This window comes from Panthera onca, chromosome A2 (assembly GCF_046562875.1).
Source record: "Panthera onca isolate mPanOnc1 chromosome A2, mPanOnc1 haplotype 2, whole genome shotgun sequence".
NCBI classification, from domain to species: Eukaryota; Metazoa; Chordata; class Mammalia; order Carnivora; family Felidae; genus Panthera; species Panthera onca.
The window spans coordinates 59,714,285-59,725,562 of NC_138340.1; the positions used below are offsets into that span (position 1 = coordinate 59,714,285).

An 11,278-nucleotide genomic window follows, 5' to 3' on the forward strand; every position below is an offset into this window, starting at 1 on the left:
GGACACCTCCACCTGTATGTCCACGGCCCCTTTGAACTGAATGGGTACCGAATCCGTCACATCTGAGTTCCCCCAGCCCCAACCTGACCCAAGCATACACCTGCCTCTCTGGAATCTTCCATCTGATCAAGTCACTGGAGCCAGAGGAGCAGGAGCTGCAGCATGGACTATTTGAACTGCTTCCTTGTTAGACTGCCTGCTACATGGGGAAAGACACTGTGTCTGTCTCTGTCTACACCATTAGGTCCTTCATGCCAGCACTGAGACTCATATGAAACCTGAGTTAATTTCATGGAATGAAGGAGGGAAGGAAACAATGAATATTAGACTCCTCTCTTTTCTTGATCCCCTACTCTAAATTAACTGCCTGATTCTATTAAATTAAAAATCTTTCTTGCCTGCCCTGCATCCCTCCTACCATCCTGCCAACTCTCCACAGCTTGTCCTGCCTGGACCATCATGTCTGCTTCCTGAGGAACCTCTTGAGCCATGCTAACCCTTCACTCATGTAGCTGCCAGAAGTCTGCTTATATCTTCCCCAACATTGGAGCAATTTCTACAGGGACCCATCCCCCTGCAGTGACAAGCTCAATCTCCTCACTTCATACACAGGGTCTTCCATGATCTGTTTCTAACTTGCTCGCCCATGACACATGCTCCAACCATTTTTTATTCTCTCTGAATACATCTCTCCTTTTCTTGCTCCCTGTGCATTTGCTGCTCCTCTGATGAGCAACCAGCTCCCGTTTCACCACCTGGTGAATTCACCAACCAGCTCAAATAACAGCCAGACCCAGACCATATGTGCTCCTGTGTCACAGCTGCTCCCTGGCATCTTCTACAGTGACAATTGTATAGCCACTGACTGCCACTCTCTGCAGAGTTCAGAGGCTGATTGGAGAGAGTGAACTGAAGGCATGGTTTGCAGAGCAGTGAGGGGAGGGAGTGCATTACCTCGAAACCAGGAACAGTGGGGAGCCACCATCACCACCCCCTGGCCTGAGGGCCAAGAGGAGGGCATAGAATTCCTGGTATCTGGTGAGGGGTAGAGCTATGAGGTACAAACTCTACTAGAAGCCAGAAGATGAGGGAGCGTGGCCATACAGTCCCCCTCATGGGGCCCAGAAGGGCAGAGAAGAATATGAAGGAACAGGAAAGGGACAGAGCCTGGCCAGCCCAGAGCCTCCAGCACCTGATGGGCAACAGTTTGTTTGCAGATTGAGTGAATACAGGCCACACCACATGAGCCAATATGTGTTCATACCTAACTTTTAAAAAAAGTGTTTATTTATTTTTGAGAAAGAGAGGGAGAGAGAGACAGTGTGAGTGGGGGAGGGGCAGAGAGAGAGGAGACATGGAATCTGAAGCAGGCTCCAGGCTCTGAGCTGTCAGCACAGAGCCCGACACGGGGCTCGAATTCACGAACCACGACATCATGACCTGAGCCAAAGTTGGATGCCTAATCGACTGAGCCATCTAGGCACCCCTCATACCTAACTTTGGTTTTAAAAATTGTAATTAATGTTACAATATAATTTACAAATGTGTGAAAAATATGGAATATTTTATTTATGTTACTCTTAATTTTTTTTTAATTTTTTTTAACGTTTATTTATTTTTGAGACAGAGAGAGACAGAGCATGAATGGGGGAGGGCCAGAGAGAGAGGGAGACACAGAATCTGAAACAGGCTCCAGGCTCTGAGCGGTCAGCACAGAGTCCGACGCGGGGCTCAAACTCACGGACCGTGAGATCGTGACCTGAGCCGAAGTCGGCTGCTTAACCGACTGAGCCACCCTGGCGCCCCTTAAGTTACTTTTAAAGTTAATTTCTTTTTGTTTTTCAAAAAACCAGAAAGAGAAAATTTCACGTCTCTCAATTTTCCCTAGTGAGGCTAAATGAAATCTCAGTCAGGTAGGGTCTCAGGGCCCCTGCACTCTGTTTCTAGAGGAGAAATAGAGGAAGCATTTCTGCGGTCAGAGGTGGTTTCACCTAGAACCAGGGCCTGTAGGGGCAGCAGTCTGGATGGGAGTAGGTGGTGGGCATGTGCTGACAGGAGAGCAGGAGGCACTTGCCTCTGTGCCTGGGGCACCAGCTCCCACACTGAGGTGTCTGGAAGGAGATGGGAAGCAGTTCTGGGAGATCCTATCAGAACTCATGTGCGACCTCCCCCTACTCAACCTACTCCACAGAGACTGATGGAGAGCCACCTGAAGGGCTATACTAGGTACAGAATCGCTGTTCTATCACAGACCAACACTGAGCATTAGCCTCATTTTCCTCAGCAACGTTTAGTTGAAAGAGTTGTGATAATCCCATGGACTCATATTCCTGAGGCAGGAAAGGCACCCACAGCATGTGGTCTTCACCACACAGGTGTCACAAATTGCAGTGCTAGAGTGGGAATGTGTGCATGGTGGCCAACAGGACCAGGTCTGGCCTGGGAGAGGACCACCCACCTACACACCACGGACCTCTGTCTCCCCCTTAGGTTTCTTCTTCGAGCCAACTGTTTTCACGGATGTGGAGGACCACATGTTCATAGCCAAGGAGGAGTCCTTTGGGCCCATCATGATCATCTCTCGGTTTGCTGATGGGTAGTGTGCCCTGCTTATGTCTCTTGAGAACCGGATCCTCTTCCATGCTTTACTGGGTTCTTCCCTTGAGCTTTGTGGGTGGCGGGTGTGGCCAGAAGGAGAATTCAGGTGGGGTGGAGGCTAAGGATGAAGCCTAGCCTAGTCTTCCCAGTCCTTGTCAACCACTGAAGTTAGGAGAGTCCCAGGAGGTCCAGGAGGGCTGGGTCCAACTGAGAGCATCCACTTCATCTCTCTGATGCCTCTCACTGCCTGCTGGTCCTGTTCCCATTATCCACTGCTGTGTAAGAAACCATCCCAAACCCCAGTGGCTTGGAATAACAAGTTACTTATTTCACTTGTGAATCTTCAATTTGGTCAGCATTCGATTGGACTGGCCATCTCTACCTCCATGTCAGGGCCTCCCCTTAGGCTTTCTGTGGCATGGCAGTTGCTGCTTGGCACCTCACTCACCCAAAGAGGGCCAGTGGAAGATGTAAGCCTCCTCAAGAACCATCAGTCAGCCTCAGGCACCCCGGAACTTCACTTTCCCCTCTCCTATTGGTCCAGCAAGTCATCAAGGCCAGGAGAGGAATAGGGACCGGCCATAATTGCTTTACCACAGGTTCTTTTCCTGACTATTATTTTTCAAAGTAGCACCTCTGAGCAGATTCTAGAATGGCACCTCATCCTCGATACACCATACTTCCAGCTGTCAAAAAATTATCAAAATTATCTTCACATGCTGTGTTAGAATGAGACACTTTTCTGCCATCTACCAAGCAAATATTGTGCTGAATCTTCAAGCCTATAATGTCTGTGGTGGGGACGCCCCCAGGGCAGCTCCATGAGGAATGCCTGACAAGTGTTCCTTTCCATGTGGGTGTGGCTTGAGCCTGTCCCGCTCTCTGGGCTCCTATCCCCTGGTCTATAAAGTGAGGGGTTCACCCATGATGACCAGAATGGTCTGACTTTACTCTGCCTCCTGCCTGTCATTCTTTCCTCTTCTCTCAGCTGCCCTATCTCCTCCATACTTGCTGTCGGCCCAGCATGATTTCTCAGAGGGTCCTGCATGATGGGAAGCTTGGAGTGGGTGGCACCTCCCCTCGGAGGAGGGGGGTAGGTCTCCCTGCATCCCATGCCTCGGGTGGCCCCATGACCCTCCTCACAGAGTTCTTCCTGGGTTTTCCCCGCAGTGACGTGGACACCGTGCTGTCTCGGGCCAATGCGACAGAATTTGGCCTGGCTTCTGGCGTCTTCACCAGGGACATCAACAAGGCCCTGTATGTTAGCGACAAGCTGGGGGCAGGCACCGTGTTTGTCAACACATACAACAAGACCGACGTGGCCGCTCCCTTCGGAGGGTTCAAGCAGTCCGGCTTTGGCAAAGACCTTGGTAACCTAATCCTGAACACCTGTAAGGCCTCTTGGCCCCCGCCCGCCCAGTCCTGGGGGCCAGAGGTGTAGCACTGACAAGATGGCTGCCAGTGCTCACCTCTTACCAAGAGGGGACAAGCGATAATTCAGGCGGTATGCAAGATCCTGCTAGAAAGTGAGGACTGCAGGAAGCAGACAAGACAGAGTGATCTGGCCAGGGAGACTGGGAAGGTGACTTTAACGGGGACCAGGGTGGGCCTTTCCCAGGAGGAGGTGCCTGCACTGAGACACCAGTGTCTGGAAGAGGCAGAATAAAGACCTGAGGGTGTGTGCTCCTGGCAGAAGGGACAGCAGGTCTTGAGAGACCAGCTTTGGTCTTGGAGCTGCAGAGAAGGGCCTCAGTTCAGGGACAGGAGGACTGGAGGAGAAGAGGCTAGGGAGGCTGGCAGGGGCCAGAGAGCAGTGTCCTGGTGGCCATGGTCAGAGCTTCATCCACAGAAATAGGGGAAGCCATGGAGGCTGAGTATGGAGGCCTATGGGGTGGTGTGAGTCCCCAGTGTAGAGACAATGTCACCCAAGTGAGTAGCCACATACAACCCGCCTGGCCTGCCAGGAGAAGTGGAGATCTGGTCTGGCACTCCTCTTTCCCTGGGCTGTTGCATGATTTAGGATGAATGCCACTCTCCCCATCCTGGCACTATGGAGTCTAGCAGTTGAAGACTGGTTCCAGTTGGGGATTCTACCTCTAAGGCCCAGCCATGGTGAGGGGGGCAAGGCGTGGGAGAGCAGCTGTCTCCCAACACTCCATCCCTGAACCCAGCTCAGGATCCTCAGGGAGGTGGTTGCTATTTTGTTTTCTCTACCCCCCCCATCCATCCTTCACATGCTGTGGGAACCCCCAAAGGTGCTGGTTAAAGGGACCCCGACAACACCCCCCAAAGCCTGGTACCACACTGTGCACACAGAGGTGGGGCTCGCTCACATGCACGTGCACAGGTGTGATGTTGGACAGTCCTGCTCCGTTTGTCCTTGTCTGTCACCTCTTCCCACCTCCTCTTCTTGGTGTCCTCCATGGAAATATGCAAGGGCTATTGTCATCCAGGAGACTGTGGGTGCCAAGTCCCCAGGGTCTAATCTCTGGCACTTAAGGCTATGCCCCCCGAGCTCCGCAAGCTCATCCTCTCTGCTGCCACCTCATCCCCAGTGTCCTGTGCACATAAACCAGGCATCCCCAATAGCCCATTGAGGCTGAGCCAAGAGAACTCAGCAGGCCCTGTCTGGTGAAGTGTGGCTCCTGGAGCTAACCTTAGTGGGTGGGGGAGATGTCAGGCAACCACAGACCCAACATACTGGTCATGGGGCCAGACATACAGCTGCAGAACACAGCCAGCTTCTGGGTGCCTGTGAGTTCCCTTTCCTAGTAACGGCATGACCTGGAATTAGCTGGGGGGCAGCAGTGGGGACAGGCACCTCTGGTTAGTAAGGGCCCCAAAAGAGCCTCTTGGCTGCCCTCTGGCTGATGGGGCTGCCATCCCTCGAGAGGAGGTAGTCAGAGGAGGGAAGTTTCTGGAACATTTGCCCCAGATTGGTCTGTATTCTGATACCTGTGGTGGAATCCTCACCTCCGCCTATCCACCCAACTGATTCCTGACCCCCCAGGGCCTCAGCTTCTCATCTGGGGCTGAGCCTAAGCTGACCCCACATGGTTGCTGCATGGATCTGTGTGACAACAGGGGTGCAGTGCTCAGAACAGTGTCAGGCCTGCTGTAGGGGCTGCTGTGAGGATATTTCCCAATGGCATGTGGTGTCTTGCAGGAGAGGAGGCCCTGAACGAGTACCTGCGGGTCAAGACAGTTACTTTTGAGTACTGAAGAAAGATATCCTGAGAGAATGCCCCGCTCTCTACGATGTGTCCTCGCCCTGCACAACTGGGCCTGCCCTCTCAAGGGGAGGCCTAGGCTGCTCCCCCAGAGGTCTCATGCTCTCACCCCCTCCCGAGTGCACAGCACCCCACTTGAGACACCGTTGGAAACCTTCCTGTCCACACTCTCTGTCTCTGCTGGGACAGCCCCACCCTTGCCCAATCACAGTGCCCTTTGTTTGGGTGAGAAATTGGCCCCAAGGCAAATAAAGGTTCTGACCAGTGGCAGCAGGACTTCCGTGTCTCTCCACTCCCTCTGTGGGTACCCCTGGTGACCCTGCAAGTCCTGGCACTTGAGTGGCATTGCCCAAGGAAGGTGTCCTGGGGAGAGGTGCAGGAGTAAAAAATGTTCATCAGCTTCAGCCTGAGAAGATGGGTGCTGAGATGAAGCTAGGAGTGTGAGATATTTGTGGTGCGATACCTGGGAAATGCAGAGCAGAGGAAGAGGATGGGCAGCAGAAGCGTCGTGCCAGGATGCAGCTGTCTCCCTGTGTTGCAGCAGCCTCCCTGGATGGGACAGGCCCTGCCCTGCCTGCCCAGCCCTCCACTTTGTTCACTCTTTCTCCTATCACCCCGCAGGACTCTGGGGCCCTCCCTTCTGCACTCCCACTCCTGAGGGCACAAACATTACACCCTCACTTACCTGCTGTTGCCCCAGTTTACCCCACATAGCACTCTGCTCGGCATCCCACCCCTCCACCCCTACCCGGCTCTGCCCCTCTGAAATTCCCCTCCTCCCCCTGCAAGTCCTGGCCATGCTGGGTGTGTCCTGGCCCAGCCTCTGCTCATCTGGGAACATCTTCAGTCCTCCTCCTTTAGCCAAGTCTGTCCCCCAGGACCTATGAAATCTGTCTCCCTCCCGCAATGGGAGGTCCCTATGCCTGGCTACCTTCCATGATGGCTTCTCTTCCTTTCAGGACACACTTTTACAGAAGTCCCGTCCAGACTACCCTGGTAACAGTGAGTGGTAATAGTAGTGAGAAGCAGTAGTTCACTGAGTAGTACTAACTGGAGGCATGGAGGTTCCAGGCCCTCACTATGTGTTTATCTCATTTAATCCTTCCATTAGCCCAACTGCTTTTGTCCCCATTTATAAACAAGGAAATTGAGGCAGAGACATTTACCTGCCCAAGGTTACAAGACCACTTGAAATTGCATTCCCTCTAGTTTCTGAGTGAGAAGGACTCTGAAGCCCTTTCTGCCTACAGAGCAATTCACCCCTCTGAGAGCCCCTCAGTATTGAGTTCCTGACTCCCTCCATTGCTGGGGGTCAGGCCCACTTGGATTTGCTCTTTGACAGGGCTTAGCTGCTGTGGTTTGGGGGGAGCAAGCTAATCCACTGGCTACTGCTCCCGTCTTGGGGTGGGGGTCCTCTACCTCCCCATGTCCGCTGTAGCCCAAGCAGGAAGTGGGCTCTTCTATCAACCCCCCATGTACCACTGCCAGGAGGCTGTAACTTCTCATGAGGGCTTCTTAGAGGGTCATGAAGAACTGACAACTCTTACTCCATGAGCCAACTCAGAACCCCGAAGCCCAGACCCATAGCCCTGAAGCATACGCCCCATGGGAGGCACTTGTACCCATTTCCCACCTGGCTGCTTGCAGCAGGGCCAGCTCACCCCACCACCAGAACTGTGGTCTCAATGCTCGTGCCCACAGAAGGGAAGAAATGTGTTGTTCACCTCAGCCTAAGCCTCTTGGACCCTGTTTCCTCCCTGGAAATTGATCGTGATGATTGATGGCAGAGAACCACTTCTCTGAGAGAAGACCTTCTCCCCCACCCGCTTATTTTAAGTTCATTTATTTTGAGAGAGGGGGCATGAGTGTGTGAGTGGGGAAGGGGCAGAGAGAGAAGGGATCTTAAACAGAGACAGAGAACCCTAAGCAGGCTACACGCAGAGCTCAATGTAGGTTTCCATCCCACAAATTGTTGGATCATGAGCTAAAATCAAGAGTCAGATGTTCAACTGGTCTAGCCATTTAGGCATGCTGAGAAGAATTTTCCTGTCCCAAAGGGGTGCAGATCTGCCTTAACACACATCCAACAAGATGAGTCCCTTATCTTCCCCTTTCCCAGGTCCCCTTTGTTTCACCTCAAACAGCCCCAGGGCCAAGGGGGTCCAACTAATGCACCCAGAAGCCTGCCCAGTGTCTGGCGGGGTCAGCCTTGTCTTCCCTGCAAACAGCTCTTCACAGTAGAAGAGCAGGAAACATTTGGAGCGCAGGCTGATCCAAACCCAAATTGAGCCCAGAAACCTTCTTCTCCCCTCTTTAGACACACACACAGAGCTTGGTTTCAGCCAGGTTGCCCCACTACACTTCCATCTTGACACCTCTGGTTTGAATGTGCACAGCTGGGCTCCTACCTTTTTCACCTTCTCCTCTCTTCAAGAATTCTTCTGAAACTATAAGGTAAGTACTTGAGAAAAACTACCCTGCTTTCCCTTCCTATGTACTTCTTTCCTATTGTGTCTCCTTTACATTTACATGGAACACTTCACTTCTGATGCTTCTGGTCACCAAATGTGGGGAGTGTTTCCCACATCAAGCAATTCTCTGTGACACCAGCTGCGTGTCCTACAATTTAACTCAACTGTCAACACTATCCATCACAGACAGTGTCAGATCCCACAGGTTAAGAGCTCAACTCCAAAATACTGTTCCAACCTACTTTAGATGTCAGTCACAAGTAGTAGGTGTCCAGGTTACCCACAACTTGTATCTGATTTGGCTATAAATCGGAGGTTCCCATGAGTCCCACTTTGAGTTACATTAATTTTCTAGAGCAGCTCACAGAACTCGGGAAACACATTTGCCACTTTAATAAGGATATGATAAAGGATACAGATGAATAGCCAGATGAAGCGATGCATAGGGTGAGGTCTGGGAGGGTCCTGAGCATGGGAGTTTCTGTATCTGTGGAGTTGGGGTGAGCCACAGTGCCCTCTCACACACAGTGTGGATGTCTTTACCAGGACTGGAAGCTCTCCAAAACCCATACTGCTGGAATTTTTATGGCCACTTGCTCACATAGTCATGACTCATCGTTAACTCCATTTCTAGCCACTCTCCCCTCTCGGGAGATTGGTCTGGTGGGGCAGGAGGGGGTGAAAATGCCAAGTTTCTAATCATGGCTTGGTCTTTTTGGTGATTGGCTGCCATCTGGGAGCCCACCCAGAGTCACCTCAATAGAATAAAAGATGCTCCTATGCCCTTCTCATGGGCAATTACAAGGGTTTGGGGAGCACTGTGTCAGGGTCAGAGACAAATATTAGCGTTCTTATCACTTAGGAAATTACAAGGGTGTCAGGAGCTCTGTGCCAGGAACCATGGACAGAGACCAGTACACATTTTCTATTATCTCACAGTAAGAATGGTAAGACTATCGGTTTATGCATTTCCATTCCTTTATCCCCTTCTTTCTTGAGTTCTAGAACCCCAAAGTTTGCATGGGTCCATGGCTGACCTGAAGAAAGACAGAATTCCCAACCTCCTTTGCAGTTAGGTCTTGGTCATAGAACCAAGTCCAGTGGACAGAATGTGAGTAGAAGTGCTCACTCCAGAGATGTGCCCCTTAAAGCAGGGAGTCATGCTGTTGCTCTCCCTCTTTTCCTTCCCTTGGACTGGCTGGAAGCAGACCCAGGAAAGAGGGTGGTGTGCATTTTCAGACCATGTGGATATGGCACTACCTTTGGAGGCGGACGGAGCTGCACACAGTGGCAGACATCTGAATCCCCAACATCATGGAGGTGAATATGATCCAAGGTGACCTGCCAGCAGTCATTGGTACATGGGAGAAATAAACTTGTCTTTTTGTAATTTTAAATGCATTTATCTTTCCATGTTAAAGGCATTTAAGAAATATAATGAACAAAATGAAAATATGCATGTGTGAATAGGGCCAAGGAGGAACACAGCACAAAGATAAAATCAGGAGTGTGGTTAGTATCAAAATTGTGTTCTGTGAAATTTTATACCATTCTAAAGTTGGAGCACAATTTAGCTCAGAGCTTTCTAGCTGACAAGAGTGTGAGGGAACCTAATCTGTGGCCTAATTCACGGTGTCCATGTGACAGAAGAAACAAACTAGTTTTTCTGGAGTACAGAAAGAAATCCATTTTTTATGTCCTCCTGAAAATAATATGTTTTCTCATGTGATGACCACTGCCTTATACTATTTTATAGTAGGGCGTTACGCTGCAGATGGCTGTTTCTTATGACCTTCCCCAAGGTAGCTGAGCACACGATGACTTAGTGGAGGCACAAGCGACCCCCCTGGTAGCATGAAACACTACATATTCGTCCAACTACAGTGGGGTGGGGTGGGGAGGAGGACAGACCTTGGAGCCCACTGTAGCATTCTGTTGATCTGTCTTGATCCAAACATGATGAGCCAGAGGAAATGGAATTCACCAGAAGCCATTTCAGGCAGTGCCTTCTGTCATGCAGAAAAATGTTCTGACTAGGTAAAAGGGGGCTGGTGGGGATGTTCAGGATCAGAAAATGGCCACAGGCTTGCTCTATGTAGTACAGGGAAGAAGATTTTTGAAGTGTGTGTAGGAATGAGGTGGCAAAGGAAGGAGGTAGACTTGGCAGGCGGGGGGAAAGGTGGGGAAGGTGATCCCTTGGTGGCCAAGGCAAAACGTCGAGATATATCGGGGAATAGGTGGTGGAAATTCCTTTCCCTTCTCCCTCCAAGGTCAACAATTCCTCATTACTGTGCTTTCCTGTGAACTTGCTCCTCTTGGGGAAACCCCAAAGAAGAGATGGTCTGTGTGCCCAAGGGGATACGGGCAGAGCAGAGTGCAAGAGCAAAGAACGTTCCAGAGAACATCTGGTTATGTGAGTAAAAACTTAGGCACAAGGTTGTGTTGCATATCCATTGGTAATCCTCCAAAAGTGCCACTTCTTCCAAGGGAATGTGTAAGGTGCATTGGGCAGTGAGTCCCTGGCAGGCACTATAACCACAACCCTAGTGTTGTGGGGTCCACTGAGCTGGACCAAGGAGTGAAGTGTCCTTATAAACTGCATTTCAAATGGGTAAAGGAGTTTACAATAAATATATTAAGGGCATGAGGACACGCATCTCTCTACAAAGAGTATCACATTGAAAGCTTTCCTTCTGTCTAGTAAACAGTCTTGCCCAGAATACCCATGTGAGACCAATTCACTTGGAAACACAGTCTTGGTACATAGTAAGCATTTGATAAGTACCTAGGAATGAATGACTTGGTAAACGTGTCTCATCCTGGCCTTACATGAGTTACTGAACTTGCTCTGTGCTTCAATACCCTCATCTGTAAAACCTCACAGTGTTTTGAAAATAGCCTAACACTCAGTGAGGACAAGATAAATGTTAGCTTCCATATGATTCATGGAGTGGATTAAATCAATTGCAAGGTCTAGGT

At 50.7% G+C, this 11,278-nt stretch overlaps 1 protein-coding gene across 3 annotated transcripts in view; it reads left to right on the plus strand.

Annotated features, from left to right (window-relative positions):
• ALDH1L1 (aldehyde dehydrogenase 1 family member L1) overlaps positions 1-6,104 on the plus strand; it is a 137,051-nt gene extending 130,947 nt beyond the window's left edge. For all 3 annotated transcript variants that reach the window (XM_060631971.3, XM_060631972.3, XM_060631973.3), the window contains exons 21-23: positions 2,491-2,596; positions 3,769-3,968; positions 5,765-6,104. In XM_060631971.3, coding sequence (XP_060487954.2) covers positions 2,491-2,596; positions 3,769-3,968; positions 5,765-5,820 — 362 coding nt within the window. In that variant the 3' untranslated portion in view covers positions 5,821-6,104. The remainder of the gene's footprint in view (positions 1-2,490; positions 2,597-3,768; positions 3,969-5,764) is intronic.
• The last annotated feature ends 5,174 nt before the right edge of the window (positions 6,105-11,278 follow it).